Source organism: Stigmatopora nigra, chromosome 17 (genome assembly GCF_051989575.1).
Source record: "Stigmatopora nigra isolate UIUO_SnigA chromosome 17, RoL_Snig_1.1, whole genome shotgun sequence".
Taxonomy (NCBI): domain Eukaryota; kingdom Metazoa; phylum Chordata; class Actinopteri; order Syngnathiformes; family Syngnathidae; genus Stigmatopora; species Stigmatopora nigra.
The window spans coordinates 8,498,924-8,522,746 of NC_135524.1; the positions used below are offsets into that span (position 1 = coordinate 8,498,924).

A 23,823-nucleotide genomic window follows, 5' to 3' on the forward strand; every position below is an offset into this window, starting at 1 on the left:
TTTCACGTGAGGAAATACACCGTATTAAAACATTTTTAAAGCCAAATATGGTTTATCCTCACGTGGATTCATTTTGAAGTGGGTACATTTCAAGAGGGGCAAACATAACTCACAGTAATCATTTTCAGATTAGTAATTTTTACTGTTTAAGACAACACTGAAGTGGACGCTGACCAGGAAACAAGCGCATTGAAGGTAACCTCGTGACGTCACGAACTAATAGCAACCTCTTTGATGAGGCCACAAAGCTGTCCGGATTCGTTTTATAATTTCAGGTCAAAGTCACATAACCAAGAACAAAACAAAATCAATGCATATAAAATGAAATGTGCAAATTGTCGTTTTATTCCATTCCATATGTAGTCTTATATTCTTTATCCTCTGCAAAGAACTACTTGCATTTCTATCCATTCCCCAAATGATTAGGTCATGCATACCACAAGGAGCCATACAAAGTTAAGTGACTTGAAACAAAAATATAGTATTACCTCCAAATGTTGTTTTTGCATTATATATTTGTAACTTCTGTTTGTTTTTTTGCAATAAAATATTCCAGCATGCTATATTAGTTTCACTCGTATTATATTTGCAGTTTTTGGGGCTAAGATATGTTGTCAAATGTTTGTTAATTAAACATCAGCCATACCTATAAACAGCAAAATACTAACAGAAACTGGTACTTTTGCAAACTTTTTCTGACTGCTACCCGGAAAAAATAGGTTTGGGTAGAAAGAAATTGGATGGAAGCACGATATTTCTATCTATATTAGTCATAAAAACAAAATGTAAATGTTTTGAATCAACACACCCAGTCTCATTTCATGTTATCAAAACATGACATGTTGCCCAATTGAAACAAATTCAATACCTTAATTACCAAATTATTTTCCATAAATGACAACATTCCGCACTTTTGAACAGGAGCCCTATGATCACATCAACAGAATTAGACAAAAGCAAAACCATTTGCTGTTTCTTATCAACACAATGGCACATTATTTAAGTGACACAGCAGGTTTTTTCTATTCATAAAAGTAGGAAAATAATCATAAATTGTAATTTATTGACTACTTCAACTCTGAGGTTGCAGAATTTCTATGCATGGTTTTGGCACATTTCATTAACCACATTTTTTTTTACAATATAATAGCTTCAACAGCCAACTGCAGCACAAAAAAACTAACATTTTTAATAAAGTGGCAACCTAGTTTGTTATCATCTATTTCTCTGCATCAACAGAAATATGCTGTGGTGCAAATGTTGCTTCCTACTTAATAAACAGTAAGGAAAGTAAACAATGGCTCTAAACAAATGATCCATTATGCATTCTGTGTTTAAGATTAAAAATAAAAAATAAAAGCATTAGCAGCAACATGGTCAAACAAAACAAAAATTCTACTGTGCAAAATAAAAGGAAAATACATATGTTCTTCCAAAGCCAAAATTATACATCCACACAGTATAGAAATGAAATCATTTTTTTAGTTCCTTCTAATAGGTAGACCAAGGTTGAGAAGAAATCAAGGTTAATTTAGTCAGCAATAAGTTGTAATATCACAAGAAACCAATGTACATTTTGTAGTTTGAGTTTGATCCAATCTTAGGTAATAAAATCTTTGAATATTTTTTTTTAAATTGCAATTTAGAAAAAAAAGTGGGCATTTTACATCAAAATTTAGCTCATTTTCCTTTCATCTTAACCTGTTAGGGGTCACCACAGTATCAATAGTTACAATAGGGAAACATTTAGCAATAGTTTAACGATAAATTCACATTACCAGTAAAAATAACATTATATTTTATTACCATTCAAACCAATCTGAATGAATGATTCACACGCACTCACTCAATGGTATGTACTTCATACACAATACTAAAATATGGAATGCATGACTGTAAATTGAATAATTTAAACTAAATACAATAACCATGGCACAGATTAATAATGTGGGAAAATTCTTGCATACACTCAAAATGCAAGACAACCTCTCTTGGAATGAAACATTATAAAGGGCATGACTATGTCTTGGGTCTGAAATTTTAAGCATTGTACTAAAAAATTCCTAAAACTTTCTACATTGCAGGATTAAAGCACACATTTATAAAATTCCCTGAAGTTGCTTACCCTCTCAAATTAGAAGAATACTTAAGAACATACCTAATCACTAACCCTATTAAGAAAAAAGGTGCAAAATCCAGGTGAAAACATTGCATAAAAACACATTTTTCACATTCCGTGAACCCTCCCGGAAGGTGAGGTATTGCGTTGAGTTCAGAGTCACTTGTTAGTATCAACCAAGAGCAACGCGGGTGGGTTCAATTCCGGCAGCACTATCTATAAGAACAACTTTTCCAACCAAAGGTATTTTCAAGACTATAAGATTTTCATCGTTTGGTTGTGCCTGCAACTCATATTCAAGTGCGACTTTTACATGTCTTTTTTCCTCTCTGACCACTGACAGTCTGTTAGGTTGTTTTTTGTTAGGCTACAGTAGTAGTGATACCTCAACATACGAGTAAGCCAACATACGAGCAATTCGAGATACGAGTAAAATTTCGGGCAAATATTTATCTTGAGATACGAGACAAATTTTGATATACGAGCAGACAGCAGACGTGAGATGCTGCTCATAAGAACATCATGGATACTGTCTCTCTCTCCCCGAAACTCCCTCGTGTAATTTCTCTGGTCGCAACTCCCTCTTTGTAATGTCTCTGAGAGCACTGGGTGGAGCGTTGCATTTTTTTGGTGTTTTTTTTCGCCCCGTTAGTCAGTGCGAATGGCATATATCCTACTTCTCGTTGGCAAGTGGTCGTGCGTTATCCTATTGTGAGGACATTTGTGTGCATCATTTTGGGAATACAAACTCAAACAACCCTCAATATTGACTGAAAATCAGTGTGGAGGCGGGTCAAAAAGAGCCAACTCGTGGGAAGAAATCAAAATGTCAAACAAAATTTGAGTTAAGTTTAGCATAAGGTTAGATTAAATGTATTTTTCAGTGTGTCTGCATTGTAATCCAAGTTCATTGAAATTTGTTTATGTTACGAGCGTATTGCCTTGCAAAACCCTCTCTATGTCCGTCTCTCTTTCTCTTTCCCCTTCGGAATCCGTATAATTTCATTTCCATTTTGGTAATATTAAACCACTAGTTATGTGTTACTTTGTTAATAGATGGCGAATTAGAATAAATTATTATTTTTTCCAATCCAATATCCTGTTTTTGGTGTTTTTTCAGAGGGTTGGAATGAATTCATTTGTTTTTAGTTCATTTCAATGGGAAACGTTCGTTTAAGTTACGAGAAAAATCGACATACAAGCTCAGTCCCGGAACAAAAGAAGATCGTATCTCGAGGTACTACTGTAATCTGAAAAATGTATGTTAACAAATGCCTATTAAGCCTGATGTTTTCTATTTTACTATTGTTACTATAATGTATGTTTGTACTTGGTTTCTGATCAAATAACAAATTGACCTCCCAAAAATCCGACTTCAATATATTTTCCCCTCTTCACTGTGTATTCTTTGGGTGGTGCAATTTATCCTCGAGTAATACTTATCTTCCAAAAATACAGTACTTTTGTTCTCATGTCAAACAGAGGACTGTAGTAGTACAATTTTCACCAACACGGTGAGTGTGTACCCATCCCAAATCCGAGGCTCCACCAACCATGGATTTGTGATTTTAAAGATGAATGCGCACGGCTTGTTCCGACACATTATCATGCAATGTCTCATTTAAGATCCTTGCTTTCATCGTGAAGAACCTTTAGAGTGGGTCTATGGATTCCTCTTTGAGGTCTTCATCGTCAGAAAGCTGGAGTTTGATGTTGAAAAGTGGTTGTTCTGTCTTACCTGGAAATTGATACAGAAACACTTATTAGATTCATTACACCGTTAGTTTTTTTTTTTTACTATTTTTGTTCCTACCTTGCAATCTTTTAGTTATTTTCTTGCATCCAAATTAAATGAATAAGTACCACTAAAAAGGTAAAAATTTGACTTGGCTAGAATAATAGGCCATATTCAAATTTTCATTTTATTTGTTCTAGTTATCCAGAAAATATTAGTTTAAGGTCATTTATTTGTCTATCAGGTTAAACCAAGTCTATAAAAAAAGAAGGAAAATGTACATATATGTATTATATATAAATATGTTATATATTACAACAGTAAACAAAAGTGGATTGTGAGATTTTAAAGTCGTGAACACAAAGCTCAAACTTTTCAGGAAATTAAAGCGGGTTTAAATGTCAGTGCGTGGAAAAAAAAACAGGAAATACCACTTAGAACCTGGGACCAAAATATGTATTAGATGGTATTTATGACTATGTGACACATCTATGTAGACATATTTCGTAATCTCTTCTAATTATGAATGCATGTTGTGACTTGACATTAGTTCGTCCATTATATTCTCATGTATGAATGTCATTTGTTTTGCTTTTTTTTACTGCATTCCCTATAAAGCATACTGCCAGCTTCGTCTATCCTAAACATATGGGAGCATTTTGTTTAAAATAGTGACTACAAGCTTTACTAATTTGTTTAATTGAAAAACAATCCCTGTTTTTGAGTTATTCAGTTAATTGTGAAGGCCACATTGCTAAAAATGTCTGTGTGGAATATTACCACATCTTACTCACAGACAGCAAGTTGAGGAGTGAACAAACTGGCTTGTCTTGTTATTAGCGTGCTTTTTCTTTTCTCACCATGTCCCAGCTGCCGCTCTTTTGGTAGTAGTAGGACGTCAACGTTCTGATGTTCCTCCAGAGCGTCAACAAGCACTTTGCCTTCACGGCTAAACAGGAAGACCAAGGGCAGGGTGATGTCGTCAGTGGAGTGACCATCGCCGACCATTTGAAAGAGTGGCGTTTCCTCGCTATTGCTTCCCTCGCGGTGGTCTGAGAAAGATTTAAATAAAAAAAGAACATTAAAAAAGATTTCATTCCCAAAATTCAGATTGCACTACACGCATGGTCACCGATGAAAATGACTCCTGTGGCGCCCGCCTCCTGCAGCCAACGAGCTTTTGACGCAAACATGCAGTCGCCTCGCAGTGCCAGGGCGATGTGCCCTTTCAACTCGGCTGGATTTTCTAGTGGCCCACATGCCGTGTAAGGGTAGGCTTTGGTAATGCTGCCTTTGACCTGCCGAATAAAACAATACAAAAAAAAGGAGGACATCGTGAATGAGGTAAAATGGACTACAAAGTGGAAACAAAGGAGAAAATGAAGTCTATTGTCAAAATCTGTATGCAAATAAAAATATGCTAATGCCTGGCATGTATAATAACACTGTTATGCAAGGTTTGATGAAATCATTAGTGTTAATCAAAATAATTAAAGAGAATAACAACTTGATCATGAGTATACCAGTGGAAATATTAAAAAAATACTAAGGAACTAAAAAAAAAAAAAAACTTTTTATGGCATCTCAAAGTGGATAATAGCATCAATAGAAGCCATTATATTTGGCTTTTGTGTGTGGTGGCAGACATTTTAAATACCAGTGATGTTTTAGTTAATCAAATGCAAGCACCCAATATTGAATCATTACCCAGGACAGATAAACAATTTACAACCTTTACACGAATGTAATCAATTTAGTTTTGTATACAGAATTCGTTTTTTTTTAAAGACATTGAATAGCGAGGGCTTAATTAAGAAATTATTGCGATTATTAAGAGGTGAAACAGGCTTACTTTCCATCTCAAAAGAAAAAAAGGAATCGTGAGAGATTGAACAGGAACAGTATTACAAATCACTGCAATACTTGGAGCAATATGAAGGTCATTTATATATATATTTCTATCTTTCACATTACCAATATTTAACTGAGGTGTTTACATTTACAAAGGTGCCATATTGTTCAATTACACAACACGAGCACACAATTTAGTAGGATGCGAGACTTGTTGTGCCGCGGCCAACTTACGCCATGGTCTCGCTTAGTCAGGTCCATCCCAAATTTGGCAGGGCCAGCCATGAGGACGACCCTCCCCAAAAATGGAGGAGATATAAGCTGCACGACATGAGGCACCACTTCTTCTTCATCGAGTGTTTGTCTCACTTCAGCTACAAGTTTCACACGGTACTTGTGTTCCTTCAAGTCCAAAAACAGGGATTAATGCTTTTTAGCTGTTTTGTTACTCAGTGATGTTGAAGTTCACAAAAAAACTAAGGACAATTTAGCATCAAGTACCCTTCTGGTTTCTCCTGTGTTGAAATCATTGAGTGGAGGGAGAGAAATGCCCATACTTTTTAGGAATTCCACTGGTTCGATGCCACTATCATGAAGTGGCAATTCAATTTCTCTGTGGGAAAAAATGTACACAAAAAGGCTGTGAGAAAAAAAAAGATTGAATGGTACGCTCTACTTTAGAATTAAAGTCCCACCTGATAGGAGAAGGGCGGACAGCTCGCCCCACACCGGTCAGGTACTTATAGCTGTCCCGAATGTTTTTGGCAAATGAAGGGTTGTTTGGGAACAATGTGTCTGTACTCGGGCAGGTGTGCGCGAACAGATCTTCATCATGGGCGACAGCACGTGTTCTCTAAAGAACATAAACAAAACAGCTTCAACACAATCCAGTTCTGATAACAACAACAACAATAACAACAAGAAGCCATCTTGAAAATACCCGAGTCAGAGAGTAATGTTCTACAAGTGAATCCATATACAGTAATCCCTCGGAAATCGCGGTTAATGTAGACCAGACATGCCCGCAATAATCGAAAAATCATAGAATCACCCCATTATAACTTTTTTTTCTTCAGAGCTGAGTCGTAGCCCGGCAACACACTTGTTTCATAATATAAAGAAATTTAAGTGAACTCGGATTACGATGCAGACACACTCTAAAATAAGTTTAATCTAACCTTACAATAAACTTAATTGTAATTTTGTATTAAAGTTTGATACCTTTCTTCTCCCGGGTTGGCTGTATAAAAAACTGAAAAAAATGCAACGCTCCGCCCAGTGCTCGTAGATATCTGTTATACACAAAAGAGATGCAGCAAAAAAAGTAAAAAAAATATAAACAGCCTCTCCTATCTTGGTCACCTGGCTTTTCTCGTATCTCGAAATTTGTCTAGTTCTACAGATACTTATTCGCGTGAAATTTTACGCCTATCTCGAGGTACCACTGTAGTGAATTCACGATAAGTGAAGATGCGATAATCGAGGGATTACTGTAACAATCAGCCAAACAACTGGTTGTGTGAAGTGAGTTGTTTCAAGTTCCTTTTGCTTGCAAGTCAAAGTAAAATAAATAAATAAACAAAAACATATGAAGGAAATGTTACAATACAATGTTACACTGTATGTGTGGCTGTTTTAAAGAGCCTGCTAACCGTTTTGTTTCCATGACAAGTTGGTTGCGTGGTGGAGAGGGACACAGGAAGAAGGTGGGCCTCGGTGGTGAAGATGTAGTCGTCAATATCTATGGGCAGCTGAGTCTTCTCCGTGAACAAAAGGTACAAGTATTTGAACATCTCTGCCAGAAAGAAGGAGTCCATCCTACGTCCAAAACAAACAAATTTTGATGTTGAGTAATGTGTGTGTGCTGAAAGGCAGAGGAGACTAAAATGAACCGATAAAAGTACTAAACATATTTCAACAAATAAAGCCTTAATTTGAGGGCTCATTGGCTGCCAGCACCCCCGCGACCCTAGTTTTTCCCCTGATAAGGTTACAGTCACCAACATGCCGCATAATTTAGTCATGGAACATATTAGTACATCTGAGAGTAATATGTACTTGTTCAAGTATCTAACACCAACATTGGTAATGGCCCTCCAAAGTAAAAGGTATAACTACAATTTGGTCCATGACAAAGATAAGTTTGACACTCCTGAATTACTTCACATTGAAAGCATTTTGTGCACAATAGTACCTGTCTTCATGTGTCCCTGTGCGAACATCTTGAACAGCAGCAAACCCACAAGGCACTCGGGCGTAAGCATTTAGTTTTTCCACAATTGACTGGCCCACTCTGAGGTAGTAAGGGTCGCCGGTGGCCTGCAAAAGAGTTTGACTTTAGTCCTTCTTCAATCATAAAAAATGCCTTATAAGCGCCAACAATGTGTTCAAATTGAATATTTAAAAAAATAAAATCCTATCTCTGGGTAAATGTAATGATTGCACTAAAAAGGTCAACACAAATAAAAGTTACGTATGATAGTTAAAAGGAGATGTACTAATGAATTGCACTCAAAAGCCGAATACACATAAATAGTAGTTAAAATGGATTGTACTTGACAAATAAACATTGTGAGTAAGATATATTTGAAAACAATACCAAACTGGATAAAACATTTGTGTAAATAGAAGTCGACGTAACCAATTGTGGCAGACGAAATCAGACAGTGGGAATCAATGCATTGTATAATAATAATAATAACGTTTTTAACCTTATAGAGGTAGTAGGTACTTTCTGCAAACTCTGGTCTCAGGAGGTGTTGACCCCAGTGAACTCGGAATTCTGTGGTAAAAGCCTATAGAGAAGGAACGATAGAAATTACAAAATAATAAATACATATAAAACAAAAATTTATATACACGCACACAAATATATATATATATATATATATATATATATATATATATATATATATATATATATATATATATATATATATATATATATATATATATATATATATATATACATATATATATATATATATATACATATATATATATACATATATACATATATATATATATATACATATATATATACATATATATATATATATATATATATACATATATATCCATATACATATATATCCATATATATATATATATCCATATATATATATATATATATATATCCATATATATATATATATCCATATATATATATATATATATCCATATATATACATATATCCATATATATACATATCCATATATATACATATCCATATATATACATATCCATATATATACATATACATATATATACATATATATACATATATATACATATATATACATATATATACATATATATACATATATATACATATATATACATATATATACATATATATACATATATATACATATATATATATATATATATATATATATATATATATATATATATATATATATATATATATATATATATATATATATATATATATATATATATATATATATATATATATATATATATATATATATATATATATATATATATATATATATATATATATATATATATATATATATATATATATATATATATATATATGTATATATATATATATATATATACACACACACATACATATATACACATAAATAGTAGATAAGCAACGCTATTTGCAAAATTAATTAATTCCAGAAGTGCTTAATTTGGATTTTCCGTAAGTAGAGACGCATTCTACATGTAAATGCTGTTTTCCAAAATATATGAACACAAGAAAAAAAAAAGAGATAACAAATTTCTTTATTTAGCCTTTAAAATGAATACTAAGCAGATGCAAAAATACTATCTATTGATGTGCATAACCTTCCAATTGAGGCATTTCCTAACCTGAATATTTTGTAAGTAGAGATACCATTGTATTTATAAAAATGCAGTTGCTGATCCAAACACTCAATGATTCATAAATGAAAATAATAGAACATGCCCAACTTTTCATATGACTTTATAGAGCAACACACAGGTCTTCTTTTAATTTACCTCTGGAAGAAACTTGTGCTGTTTGGTGACTTGGTACAGCATTTCATGAGTTTCAATGGCTGGTTTTAGATCTCCTCTTAAGACCTGCACAGAACCATGGGAATGGCTGTGGATATCTTGACAATTAAAAACATACTAAAACGACAAACCTGTAGGCCAGGAAAAAACGCCAGCAGAGAGTCCATCCAGCTTCGTGAGTTTACAGTAGGATTGTGCATATGCACGTTAAGAAGCAGGGGAGGTTGACTTATGTACTTCATGATGGCACTGTAGTGCTGTTTAAAATAAACAAAATGAAAAATACCGTATTTTCTCACATATTAGCTGTATTTGCAACAACAACAAAAAAATATGACGGAATCAAGGGTACGGTATTATGCAAACAACACTTATAGCATTGCTATACTCTTTTTTCACCAGTAGATGCAGGCAAATTAACATTTAGGATTAGTTGGTTATATTCTGTTTTGTAGTAAAAAACAACCATTACTGGATCAATTACTAACTTCCTTATGATCTCATCTCATTTTCTGAACCGCTTTATCCTCATTATAGTCGTGGGGAGTGCTGGAGCCTATCCCAGCTGACTCCAGGCGAGAGGGACAAAGAGACAAGCAACCATTCACACTCATACCTAGGGGCAATTTAGAGTATCCAATGCATGTTTTTAGAATGTAGGAGGAAACCGGAGTACGAAGAAGAAACCCACGCAGGCCCAGAGAGGCCATGCAAACTACCACACAGGTGGACCGATCTGGATTTGAACCCAGGACCCCCAGAGCTACGAGGCCGACGGGCTAACCACTTGCCCCACCAGGCCGCCCTTTCGTTTTGATACTAACCCTAAATGTGTCTTTGATTCATCCAGTATCTCGGAAATACCACGTGCGATGATTTTTCTTAAGATTTTCCCTCCAAAGTAACACATTTGTACTCCCTATTAAAATGAATAGATTATGAATATGAAGGTGAAAACTTTGGAGCGGCTTAAACTCGAGAAATTGTAAAATTCAAGGATTTAAATGCTATTTTAGGGGTGTGGCTTTTACACTGGGGTGGCTTATATGCGAGAAAATACAGTGCATTAAAGAAACTGTATATTTAACTGGAAGACCATGAATGAGTGGGAAAACTGTTAAATGGAGAGGCACTAGGAAAGCAACTGTAATGAGGATGACCTACAATGTTGAACCTCTCCAGAAATACGTTGTCCCCTAGAAGAATGTAGGCCTTCATTAAATATTCATAGTATGAGTCGATGCCAGCACCAACTCCGCTATCTGCGAACAAAATAAATTACAATTCAGGTCAGGTCAGCGGAGCAGCCTGGAATGACAAATCCTGATTTGACTATTAACTAATTAATTACCTCTGCTAGGAGGTTAAACCTACAGAAAGCAGATGTAATGTATTTATTTACGTATATAAAGTATTTCAAGATCAAATAAAGGGATGACGATTTGCAGAATATTTTAGTAACAGAAAAGAGTATAGTTGAAATTACAGATATGAGATCATAGGTCAGATAAGGAATTTTCCAAAAACTTGTTCAAAACTGCTCAAAGTATTTTTGTGAGTTATGGGTGAGTTATGCAGTTTGTTTCCAGAGTGTTTATTTTCTAAGTGATTAAAAGTGCAGTGGCATCTTTATCTACACATGATCATTTGCGGGATGAAAACAAAATCTTTTTACTAGAACTGGTAGGCTATGTTATATTACTGCACCAAATACATACCAATTACTTTGTTTGTTGATCTTAGATTAGATTTGATGATGTGCTGTGCCGCTGTGCAATCAACAGCACTTGGTCATTTTTTTAGCGTGAAATTATGCCAAATGCTCGTGATTGTTTACACACATTCCTCTGAGTTTGCTACCATTATCCTTAAGTAAGACTGCAATAACGTTTTGTCTATTTTTTTTTAAATATTGAATTATTTGAGTGACTTTCTGAAATACCAATATGCCTGATACATTTTTTTTAGGACTGATACCACTGTACATTATGCAAACAGTACCTGGAACAATAAATAAGAGAAAAAAAATCATATACGTGCTTGTATGTTAACAGTTACCTCACCTCGTCTGACCCACTCTCCATTATGAATATTGATGACAGTTCCCACTAGGTCACTTCCTTTCTGCCGCCTCTCCCAGAGGACATCCAGGGTTTTCCGGGCATATTCCTTCAAAATAGTAAGACATGTCATTGTTTAATGTTTAACTGATTAAACAAATCTGAATTCCAGGAGGGCTGATGACAAGAATCCACCCCCAAAACTGTCGCTTAAAATAATATTAGGTTTTGGTCAAACCATCTTTGTGAAACATCTGTCAAATCATATAAACATTGTAGTATCTTGATTATAAGCAGGGGTGTCAAAACTATTCCACAAAAGGTCACAGTGGGTGCAGAAGGTTTCAATTTGATACAGCATAGATTTGACTGTGACTGACTCCCTTTAAAAAATTCTAGGCATAAGACAGTCTTATTTGCTCCATCCCACCAACTACATGAGAAAAAAAGTAATTAAAAGAAAACGTTCATAACTCAAAAGAACCCCGAAATCAAGATTTCACAGTATAGTATTTTTTTTTCTATTTTGACAGTGAAAATGTAAAATAATGAGTTCAAACTAAATGTTTATTTTTCTCCCATTTAGAGTTGTACCTCAAACACAGACTCTCCTGACAATCTGCTGAGCGCTGCAAACTCTAGGATCATTGTTCCTGCACAAGCTGTACAGGTGTCCGACTCAGTCCCTGTACGTGAAAGTGGGTTTTGCACGCCATAGCGCAGATTCACCTGGAAATAAAGGAATTTTCCCATTGTTAATAGTGAGATGAGCTATGCTCCCTTCTTAAAGCTCCTCAATGGAATAATGAAAGAAATTGAAACAAAATGAGATTAAAACAGTCCTCCTCCACAGTGCAATGCATTCCAAAGTGAAATGCCAAGAGGGTACGAGTATACATGCGTACAGCGACGAATGAAAACTGTGATCCCCATCAGCAGGCCCACATATGAAGTTGTATGTTGCAAATGTATTCCTATTGTACTTGTTTATATTGTTGCTAAAATAATGCAGTTCATTTGTTATTTGTTTATTTTAATTACTTTTATGTTGTGTGGCGTGGTATATAAATAAATGTTGACTTTAGTCCTTCTTCAATTATAAAAATTCCCTTTAAAGCTTTAACAATGTGTTCAAATAAAATATTTTAAAAAATAAAATCCAATCTCTGGGTAAATGTAATGATTGCACTAAAAAGGTCAACACAAATAAAAGTTACTTATGATAGTTAAAAGGAGATGTACTAATGAATTGCACTTAAAAGCCGAATACACATAAATAGTTAAAATGGATTGTACTTGACAAATAAACAATGTGAGTTAGATAAATTTGAAAAAAATACTAGACTGGATAAAACATGTGTAAATAGTTTATTTTAATTACTTTTATGTTTTGTGGCGTGGTATATAAATAAATGTTGACTTTAGTCCTTCTTCAATTATAAAAATTGCCTTAAAAGCTTTAACAATGTGTTGACTTTCTTTGTGAGCTAGTTTCAACCAAATCATTTTACCATTTGCTTCTTCACCACATATGCAAAGAATGTTTTTTTTGACGCCATTGCATATAAAGCTGTGTATTTTGAAAATCTGTACCTTAGGGTAAGGAAGGCCACTTGAAGTGTTGAAAGCAGGCAGTAACCTATGGCCGAGCTCTGTAGCCATGTTAAGGAGCTCATCTTCATACCACTGCATCCTCCCCCCACGTTGACGAAGGAGGTCAGCCATCACATGGGCCCCCAAAAGCCCGCTGGAAAAAAATGGAGTGATGTCAACTTCATGTTTTTGTTTTTTTAACTCCATGATTAAACATGCTATCCTTACCCCAAAACTCTGATGTTGGTCTCAAAAACTGACACCACCACATCATTGTCCAGACGTACATCCTGCACTATTTTTCTCACGCTGTCTTCAAACTCATCAAGCTTATTTAATACCTACGCGTACAGACGTGAACACATGTTAAGGCATTTAGGTCGGCTAAAGAATCATAACACAGTAGTAAATGATGTAAGTACAAACTCACCACCAGGGTATCAAGTGTGTCAATCAGTGTAAGTGAAAACCTAGAAAAGGAAAAGCAACAAAATAAAAATCATGCGCTCTTACATGTTTACAATTTATATTATAGTTCATCACAATATTGTTTGTTGGGATCGGATACCAAACGAATTCAAACCCACATTTACGAACTTCCCTATGTACTCATATGTAATTTTGAATATTCTATTGTGGTTCACGTTGCACATTATGTACCTTCTATGCGATATAATCCCAAACATCAGACATTCTGTTTTATGTATTTGTTCATTCATTTTCTTATCCTCACAAGATCCCGGAGGGCGCCGGAGCCTATCTCAGCTGACTATGGGCACCAGTCGGGGGACAGCCAGCCAAACGCCGGGCACAAAGACATTTACACTCATACCTAGGGGAAATTCATAGTGCCCAACCAGCCTCCCTTGCATGTTCTGGGGATGTTGAGGAAACCCGAGCAGCCGGAGAAAACCCATGCAAGATCGGAAAAAACATGCAAACACCATACAGTGATGTCAGACCTGGAATCGAACCCTTGACCCCAGAACTGTGAGCCCGACATTCTAACCAGGTGGCCAGGCCTCCATGCCTTTTTAAATTCTTTCTATTTTTTTCTAGACTTAGTGTCTGTCTACACTACAGTGACGTTGGTCTGAACCGAAAAATGACCAATGAGAAACGTCGAGGCAGTCACTTTGTCTTCTTTATATTAAAATGATTACCACCAGGGCGGCCCAGTGGCGCGAGTGGTTAGCTTGGCGGCCTCACTACTCTGGGGTCCTGGGTTCGAATCCAGGTCAAGCCCACCTGTGTGGAGTTTGCATGTTCTCCCAGGCCCGTGCGTGGGTTTCCTCCGGGTACTCCAGTTTCCCCCCACAAAAAAATGCATGGTAGGCTGATTGGACACTCTAAATTGCCCCTAGGTATGGGTGTGAGTGTGCATGGTTGCCCGTCTTCTTGTACCCAGCGATCGGCTGGCCACCGATTCAGGGTGTCCCCTGCCTCTGGCCCAGAGACAGCTAGGATTGGCTACAGCACCCACCGTGACCCTAATGAGGATAAAGCGGTTCAGAAAATGAGATGAGTTTACAGTACAGTTTACATACTTCCCCAATGAGTCATCGATGTCGCCTCGATTAGGCTCCTTCCCTCGTACTCTCCCCCTGCAGCTAAGAGGCATCAACTCGTCGGCTGGATAGGCATATTTCTACAATGCAAAAGAGAATATGGATCATTAGGTTGTTATACAAGATTGTTTTAATTAGTTAACAGCACTTATATATGGCTATAATGTTAGCCAGCTTTGTTCAAATTGGGGGAAAAAACATTTAGGTGTGCTAGCTTTGCCTTAATACATTTGCAATGTATCAGCTCAGCAAATTTTCAAAATCAGGGGACTTGGACTTGAATCGCATGTAATATTATGCGACTAGCGTATTGTTTGAACGCATAGGTGAATGGTCGCTAATTTAAAGCACTCTAGGCATGATAAAATATGCAGAGAAATAATAATATAATAATAAATATGGTGAATTGAATTGAATGCCTTTATTGTCATTATACAAGTATAATTAGATTTAAAGCTTTACCATGAAGTGCACACATAAATTATCAATAAATAAGTAATGAACAAATAAGTAGTTAACATGAATGAGTGGTCGCATAAATAAGTAATCAGGTACCAAAATTGATTCCAGCTTATGGAGTTTTAGTGCAAGTACACGATAAGAAATTAGTCTTGATTCGGTCCTCCTAATCTCCAGTTGATGCACTTATAGCAATTATGTTCTTTTATCACAGTAATTAGTTAAATTACATTTCAAAAACCAGAAGCCATTCATTTACAAATGTGATTGGACTTTATTTCACATATTTAAATGCTATTAAGATATGCTAGACAGTTTTTGCATGATTTGAATGAAGCAAAATATCATGCTTTTTCTTTCGATTATATTATAACCATTTGTTTCAGATGTACTTTAATTATTTTGTGTGTAAAAATTAAATTTGGGATTCAAAAGGTCTTCTTTCAAACTTGTGACTTAAAAAAAAGGGCTTTATCTTATAGTCGGGGTCGTCTTATATTCGGGCCAATGGGGTAATTAGTTATTTACCACATTCCTATATCTCACATTATGCTGAGTTAGCATTTAGCGTACTTACCATGTAACTGCCATAGGCATGATCGAACATCTCAACAATTCGATCCCTACACAGAGAGAAGAAAACCTGAACTGAGATAACATTGTCAATAACTCTAAAATGTCAGAAGGAAACAAAGTGTTAGACCTGATTGTATCCTTCTCCTCTGCTGTCATGTGTTGTTGGCTCTCTTGACATCTTCCCCAGTCAACAAGACTGGCAATAAGGAAGACTGGAATCCAACACGTATCCATTGACAAGAATTTGATGCTTACATCTGGCTATAACATCAGTGGGCATTGGATTGCTCCCATCCCAGAGTTTCCATGGTGACGTGAGACCTGAATCCAGTCATGTTAAAGTCACACCACATGAACAGGGTAATAGGGTCTTGTAGACCAGTGTTTCTCAACCTTTTTTTGAGCTGTGGCACATATTTTACATTGAAAAATAATCGTAAGTGGCACCGACGTCTGAAAATCTTTTAAATTAAAACTGTCGCCTATATTAAGACTTTATGTCGCCAAAAGTTGATGCCTTAGAAAGCAAACAACTTCCGGTTCATGTTCGAGAAAAATAAGCAACAAAATGACTTTCACAATTTGAATCTTGTAATGGTATAATCTACAATTTAGCGTTCATCCTATTTTTATTTTTTTATATTAATTTTTCTCTCCGAATATTACATTGTATGACCTTTTGCAGTTTCCCACAGCACAATGGTTGGGAAACACTGGTGTAGACTGTAGATCAGGGGCCGAGAACCTTTTTGACGAAGAGAGCCACAAATAATTCATATTTTCCAATGTTATTCCTTGTGAGCCATACTGCGAATTTAAAAGTCAAAATACATACATGTAAACGAGTGCCTTTTTAATTTGTTTTGGTAATTTCACCACTTTTAAAGTAAAAAAATGAATAGTTTTAAAATGATTCTTATGCTGTTGCCAATCAATGAGAGGATGCGTTCCAGAAGAGTCTACTGCAAAAAAATGAAGATTAAATCAGTTCTAGATGTAATATCTCAGTTCTGTCACCAGCAATTTCCATAATTTAGCTCACAGGTTAGCAAAGAGCCAGATGCACCCATCAAAAGAGCCACATGTGGCTCCCGAGCCATAGGTTCCCTACCCCTCCCATTGATGCTCGCTATATAAACAAAGGAAAACAATGAAAGCTAACCTGAATGAAAACCCGAACTGGCCTTAAAAATCACAAACGTGAAGACATCGGTTAAGGTGGTACCATGTCAAAACGAAAGTATAGATGAAAATTAATAACTATAGCGAAGCCACGTACTCAGTAATGTCCCCGTAGAGGCTTTGTAAGGTTAGCTTGAGAAAGTAGCACGTCCAATATTGTTATGGTCGCTCCAAAAGAAAGCGTCTATCTCACAGGGAATCGGCCGGAGACACGTTGCCAGGAAATACCCCGGCCACATCGGAGCCTGACGTCGTGCGGCGCTCTGACAAATATTATCCAAGAAAAAGAAACTCAAGCCACAAATATGTTGGGATTGCCAGGAGCTTGTTTTATGTAGTACTGTGACTGACGTCATAACTTCTAAAGCTTAACCCATTCAATACTAGCAGCTTTCAAAAATGGCAGCGCCTTTGTTTGTTTACCAGCAGGATATCGACTCACTTTTTACAGAGAAAATGTTGAAATTTGCCCTAATTTTTGGTAAATGTTCACATTAGCCTTAATTTTTTGGTAAATCTTCAAATTAGCCTTATTTTTTATATGCATTATCACCAACAACAGTAGTTGTGTAGGGAATCATCATCATTAACAAAATAAATAAAATGATAACAAAAAATATTCAAATATTTTTGGAAAAGATGCTTTAAAATAATAAATGAATACATTGAATTACAGTCCGCTTTTCACCACAAGAGGGCAGGCTTGTCATTTATTGGTATTCTTCAAAATAAATGTTGGGTGAAACTATTTAAAATATGATGTGCATTTCACACTATTTACCAAGAGTGATTTTATCTAAAAATGATAATAATTTTAAAAAGTATACTTTATTTTTTATTATGTTTGTACACAGTGTCCATGTGAACATCTTGCATAAACCACTGATGAATTATTTCAAGTTATTGCAAGGAAAGTATCCACAATATCCAATTTATTGTTTATTATAATCAGTGATCAGTGAATGGAACAATGTACAGACCTGATATAAAACTTTTCAAAAAATCACTATTTACATATAATTGGTGGAGAACATTTCCATCATGTTTGCTTATTTTATTCATACATTCAAAAGTTATGACAAAAAAAGAAAAAAAAGCAATATGCTGCAAAGTAGTTAAGACTAAATCATTCCAAAAACATTCTACATGAAAATATACTTTGGTGGAATAAAGTGCCTGCTTACTTTCCGGAGTTTTTATCATGTGTCACTTCAATGTAAATGTAACACTTAATCATGAACTTTGCCTAAAAGCTGATTGAAGTGCTACATTTCAATCCTTAATTCTAGTACATGATTTTTTATATTCAATCATACCTCAGCGCACATGTGTCAAAGTGGCGGCCCCGGGGCCCAAATCTGGCCCACCGCCTCATTTTGTGTGGCCCGGGAAAGTAGATCATGAGTGCCGACTTTCTGTTTTAGGATCAAGTTAAAATGAAGAATATAGATGTATATTAAATTTCCTGATTTTCCCACTTTTAAATCATTAATTGTAATTTTTTATCATTTTTTTCTGTGTTTTTAGTTCAAAAATCATTTTATCAAATCTAAAAATATATTTTTTAAAAGCTAAAATAAACATTGTTTTAGATCTATAAAAAACTGAATATTAAGGGGTTTTAATCCATTTATTTAAAAAAAAAATCTAAATATCATATCTAAAATGGTTTGGCCCACGTGAAATCAAGTTGACGTGAAAGCGGCTCGCAAACCAACCCGAGTCTGACACCCTTGCCTCAGATTATATGTTAAATTCTTAATCCAGCCAACAAAATTGGTACAGCTTCCCTGGTCAGTGTTTGTTTTTGTTTTTTTTAACCAACCCAATTGCAAGTTTATCCTCACAGTGAAAATATTTCACATGCTCCATACCATGATGCATCAACTCTCTGGCGAGTACGCCGTAATTTATTTACATGTGCTATACCTTGTAAGATAAACATGAACATCTCCGGCTGATATACGTGTGTGGTGCCGTTACATGCTTTTATATTGTGTTTCTGTTCTGTATTTTTTATGGGTATAATTGGCATTTTATAATGATGGTATTAAAAGGTGGATTAATACAGGCAAATCCCCACAGAAGGGCACCAAATGAACCATTCACCACCAGCATAATAGCAGCATTACTGGACAGAAGCCGACTGGCAGCATCCCTCATTTCATATTTGAGTCACACTTCTTTGCCAAAACGTGACCAGGAGGGGAGGACACTTAGGACCCTGGACATCTTGCTGCCTGATCACCTCAACGCAGAAGGAGTCGAGCCTCCTGCCTGGGCCAAAGTGCTCGCTGACGTCGTATCGAATGCCGCAGGAGTCTGGGATGGTGATGTCGGTGGTGTCCACAGGCAACGCGGCATTCGCCCACCTCACCGTCACGGATTCCGGGCTGAGTGGTGACTTGTGGAGAGGCAGCACCACAAAAGCGCGCTGGAAGCTCTCGCCCACGTTGCATTTGATTTCAGTGGACCAACAGTATTGCCCAAGGCCTCCTAGGAAATAGGAAGGATACTAGATTCAAGTATTCTCATTCACATATTACAGTAGTATTAAAGCTGGGCGATAAAATGATAACGATAATTATCTTAATAATTCTGCAGGTTTTATTATTTCCTTTTCATAGTGAAAGGAGGGAGTTGTCTTATCTGTAATGCACAACAGAACTACAAAAATATTTTATTTTCTCTTTTCTTATATATATATATATATATATATATATATATATATATATATATATATATATATATATATATATATATATATATATATATATATATATACACATACATACATTTATGTATTTATAGATTTTTTGATAGATAGATTCATTTTCTGAACCGCTTTATCCTCACAAGGGTCGCGGGGGTTGCGAGAGCATACCCAACCGGACCAGAGGCAAAGGACCCCCTTAATCGGTGGCCAGCCGATCTCAGGGCACGAGGAGACGGACAACAATTCACACATTCATATCCAGGGGCAAGATAGACGGTACAATCAGCCTACCATGTATGTTTTTTGGGACGTGGGGGGAAACCGGAGTAACCGAGGAAAACCCATGCAAACTCAGGGAGAACATGCAAATTCCACAAAGATGAACCGACCTGGATTCGAACCCAGTACCCCAGAGCTTTGAGGCCGACATGCTAACAACTCATTCTCCGGGCATCACAATCAAAATCTAAACAGTCTAATGATTTTTAACCCACCCAAATGAAAAAGCAATGCAAAAAGGAGATTGAAATTTAAAAGGTAATAAACTTCTTATTCATACTTCCCAAGACCTTTGTGATGAAAAGCAGTGTGGAAAAAGAATGAATGAACAATTATACTTTCTTTGAGCGTTCTTCGAGCAGAGAGAAAACACTGTGGACATGAATATAATAATAAATACGGAAACAAAATACTGACTTGGAAAAAGACACAGGCAATGGCGGCCCACGTGTTAGCGTGTGTTTTCTTTGATTCGTAAGGGAGGATTCTAGGAATTTTCCAGAAGGGTTTTGGACAAAATCCTAAACTTTCAAACCGTCATCTAATGTTTCTTTTTTTCACATTTCTGAAATGTTTACACTGTATTCGACCTCTCAAATTTCTTTGATTAAAAGAAACTTGTCATATGTTTGATTGGTACATGGAAAGGACATTGGAGAATATTTATTCATTCATTCATTCATTCATTCATTTTCAGGGAGAGGGGTATAACCTCATCTGATTTTCACCCACATCCTGTCACACTCACAATCTCATCTCATTTTCTGAACCGCTTTATCCTCATTAGATCCGTGGGGGGTGCTGGAGCGAATCCCAGCTGTCTCAAGGCCTGAGGCGGGGGACACCCTTAAACGGTGGCCAGCCAATCACAGGGCACGAGGAGACAGACAACCATGCACACTCAACCCCATACCTAGATGCAATTTAGAGTGTCCAATCAGCATATCGTGCATGTTTTTTGGTATGTACATGCATTTTAAATCCAATGTGTCCAATTCCTAGATAGTGGGACTTTCCAAGCATGGTAGCCTTGCCCGCTGCTGACTTCCCAAACCTTATCGCATTCTCTCACCCATCCGGTCGCTCGCTTACCGTCAGTGGAGTCTTGCAGGCGGATGCCCCGCGTGTCCCGCAACTGCACTTTCCTGGCGAACGTCCACTGCGTGCACTCCAATAAACAGTCGCTAAGCCGCGGCAAGTCGCCGGGGAGCGGTCTTAGCCGCGTCCTGTTACCCAAGCACTCGGCGGCGTACGAGGCCAGAAGAATCGACGAGATCACGCCGAAAGACAGCCAAGCGGCTGAATAGCTCCTCATGATAACGTCAGCTATAAGCTGGATGGGCTCGGGCCAGGTCTCGCTGTCCTCTCGCAGGGTTTGATGCCTCGAAGGGGAGGATCTATATTTGCCTCAGATGGTGCGCGGCTAGGCGAGAAAGGAATTAACAAGAGAAATTTGCCGACGGCAAAATTAGCGAGAAGTTAAGTGCGCAACATGTTGTTGGGAGTGCCTGGTTTCCTGGATGACTGCGCCAAAATTCATTCCTCGCCTATTTTTCTTCCCTCTGTGGTTAGAGCGTTCAAACTCTGGGACAGGCATGAAATTCTCAAATTCTGGCACTGATTTGTATAAATAATCCTCAACGACCGCACAGATGGACAAACTGATTTTTGATTACCTTTATTTAAACTTGAAATGACAGCATATAATCATCCACTCTGAGAAAGAAAGAGTTGTTTTGCAAGCCTGAAATACACACGCAGAGCTGCCAACCTCCATCGACCCCATTTCAGGAGTACCCAGAATGTCAGGAGTTTCTCCGGAAATGCGGGAAATCCGGGACACCGAACAAGCTCCCAAAAACTCTGGAAATCCCCCAAAATTTTCACTTACAGTAATACCTCGACATACGACTGCCACAACATAGGAGCAATTTGAGATACGAGTAAAATATTTACCTTGAGATACGAGACAAATTTTGATATATGAGCATACAGCGGCCGCGAAGGGCTACTCTTAATAACATCATGAGCACGGTCTTTCTGGTCGCAATTTTCTCTTATAATGTCTCTACGAGCACTGGGCGTAGTCTTGCATTTTTTTCAGTGTTTTTTTTCCCCATTAGTCCAAGGGGTGTCAGACTCGGGTTGGTTCGCGGGCCGCATTAACGTCAACTAAATTTCTCATGGAGTGGACCATTTTGGATCTAAAATGTAGATTTTTTTTAAATAAATGGATTAAAAGAACTGGATCAAAATCCCTGAATATTCAGTTTATAAATAGATCTAAAACAATGCTCATTTGGACTTTTTTAAATATATTTTTAGATGTTACAAACTGATTTTTGAACTAAAATCACAGAAAAAATGATTAAAAATTACAATTATTGATTTAAAAGGGGTAAAATCTGGAAATGTAATATACATCTATACTCTACATTTTAATCTGATCTTAAAAAAGAAAGTCGGCACTCATCATTAACTTTCCCGGGCCGCACAAAATGATGCGGCGGGCCAGATTTGGCCCCTTGGCCGCCACTTTGACACCTGTGCGTTAGTCAGTGTGAATGGCAGAGCGGCCGCTAATACGAGAGGCGCGTGACTGGACGTTTTGTCGACCAGTGCTCGTAGAGACGTTGCAGGAGGAAATTGCGACCAGAAAGACAGTGCCCATGATGAATAAAATTTAAAAAGTATATACAATGATAAACCAGATAAAAGTCAGTTTAGCACTAATTTATGGAGACTAAAGAACTACAACAATTATTTTGGGTGGTTATGTGCAGTAAAAAGTATTTATCTTGGTTCTTTTTTTAATGCAACATACCATAGAGAGGTTAGCATTATCATTTATTTATAGAAATGCCAAAATATCAGCAACATCAATGCAAAAGTTTTAAAATATTAACTTCAGTACACACAGTAAATATCCCATTCATTAAAACTGGGAGGACTAGTTGTGAATTAAGTGTCAATACCACATTTTTTTTAATTGGTAGGACTTTTTTAGACTTAAATATTTTTGCTCTTTTGAGTGTGGATTAAATTTGAGTAAAAACTTGCTCGTCTTGCAATTGAATCAAATTAGGGTTCTGGTATTTAAAAAAAGAAAAGGAAAAATGAATGTTGCTTTTCATTGAACATCACTAGTGTTTAAAATCAGGTATTTTTTGTAGTAAGAAAAAATATCTAGCTCCTTTTCAGGTTTGCACTAAAAAAAAAGAACACATTTGCCTCTGTGTGTATTGTAAATTATTGACTTGACCTTACTTGACGACAAGAAGAGAAAGCCGAGAAAAGCATTTGGCACGGCAAAGTATGCACATTTTTGGAGGGAACACTCAGTACCCGTGAGTGGTTTTAAATAACTGCGTCCCGGTACATAGGAGATTTTTCTTAGGATAAAACAGGTGGCGATAAATCTCCAGTGTGTGGACTACACAATGTCATGTGCTTATTTACAGAAAAGTCTGTGCTCTGATTTTTGCAAACACAAATGTGATGTTATGGTGCTGCTTGTAGAAACAGCAATAGAAACATTTGGAGCAGCTTGTCATGGTTCCCGCGCTCCGTTTTGAAAGCTTTTAAACTTTTCCACAAAAGGCCACAATGGGTGCAGGAATTCATTCTATCCAGACAAAAGGATACTTTTTTTTAACCATCTGCAGTG

General features: G+C 36.5%; 2 protein-coding genes across 3 annotated transcripts; both read right to left on the reverse strand.

The window, feature by feature from the left end:
* Nucleotides 1–326: 326 nt before the first annotated feature.
* On the reverse strand, nucleotides 327–17,520 carry LOC144210273 (ER degradation-enhancing alpha-mannosidase-like protein 3). 2 transcript variants are annotated; one of them, XM_077736844.1, is made up of 22 exons: nucleotides 17,259–17,520; nucleotides 17,142–17,163; nucleotides 16,107–16,300; nucleotides 15,981–16,026; nucleotides 14,924–15,024; nucleotides 13,807–13,846; nucleotides 13,605–13,717; nucleotides 13,377–13,530; nucleotides 12,378–12,512; nucleotides 11,787–11,892; nucleotides 10,888–10,985; nucleotides 9,855–9,980; nucleotides 9,706–9,789; nucleotides 8,417–8,500; nucleotides 7,900–8,024; nucleotides 7,358–7,523; nucleotides 6,401–6,558; nucleotides 6,207–6,318; nucleotides 5,940–6,107; nucleotides 4,987–5,152; nucleotides 4,715–4,906; nucleotides 327–3,857 (listed from the first exon to the last, which is right to left on the reverse strand). In XM_077736844.1, the coding sequence occupies exons 3-22, from the start codon at nucleotides 16,211–16,213 to the stop codon at nucleotides 3,772–3,774; spliced, it is 2,367 nt and encodes a 788-aa protein (XP_077592970.1). In that variant the 5' UTR covers nucleotides 16,214–16,300; nucleotides 17,142–17,163; nucleotides 17,259–17,520; the 3' UTR covers nucleotides 327–3,771. The 2 variants fall into 2 exon arrangements, with proteins under 2 accessions (XP_077592970.1, XP_077592971.1); XM_077736845.1 differs by lacking the exon at nucleotides 17,142–17,163.
* A 556-nt stretch (nucleotides 17,521–18,076) lies between these two features.
* On the reverse strand, nucleotides 18,077–23,730 carry LOC144210719 (uncharacterized). Its single transcript, XM_077737553.1, has 2 exons — nucleotides 21,249–23,730; nucleotides 18,077–19,657 (listed from the first exon to the last, which is right to left on the reverse strand). Exons 1-2 carry the CDS (start codon nucleotides 21,469–21,471, stop codon nucleotides 19,326–19,328), a joined length of 555 nt encoding a protein of 184 aa, XP_077593679.1. The 5' UTR covers nucleotides 21,472–23,730; the 3' UTR covers nucleotides 18,077–19,325.
* Nucleotides 23,731–23,823: the final 93 nt, after the last annotated feature.

Bases quoted from the DNA above. Each gene is read 5' to 3' on its own strand.
- LOC144210273 (XM_077736845.1), bottom strand. From the start codon at position 16,213: ATGGATACGTGTTGGATTCCAGTCTTCCTTATTGCCAGTCTTGTTGAC. The intron at 8,501-9,705 runs GTAAATTAAAAG...CCTTCTCTATAG, and splicing joins AGCACAAGTTTCTTCCAGAG to GCTTTTACCACAGAATTCCG. The intron at 8,025-8,416 runs GTTAAAAACGTT...ACTCTTTTGCAG, and splicing joins GTACCTACTACCTCTATAAG to GCCACCGGCGACCCTTACTA.
- LOC144210719 (XM_077737553.1), bottom strand. From the start codon at position 21,471: ATGAGGAGCTATTCAGCCGCTTGGCTGTCTTTCGGCGTGATCTCGTCG. The intron at 19,658-21,248 runs GTAAGCGAGCGA...CCTATTTCCTAG, and splicing joins CCTGCAAGACTCCACTGACG to GAGGCCTTGGGCAATACTGT.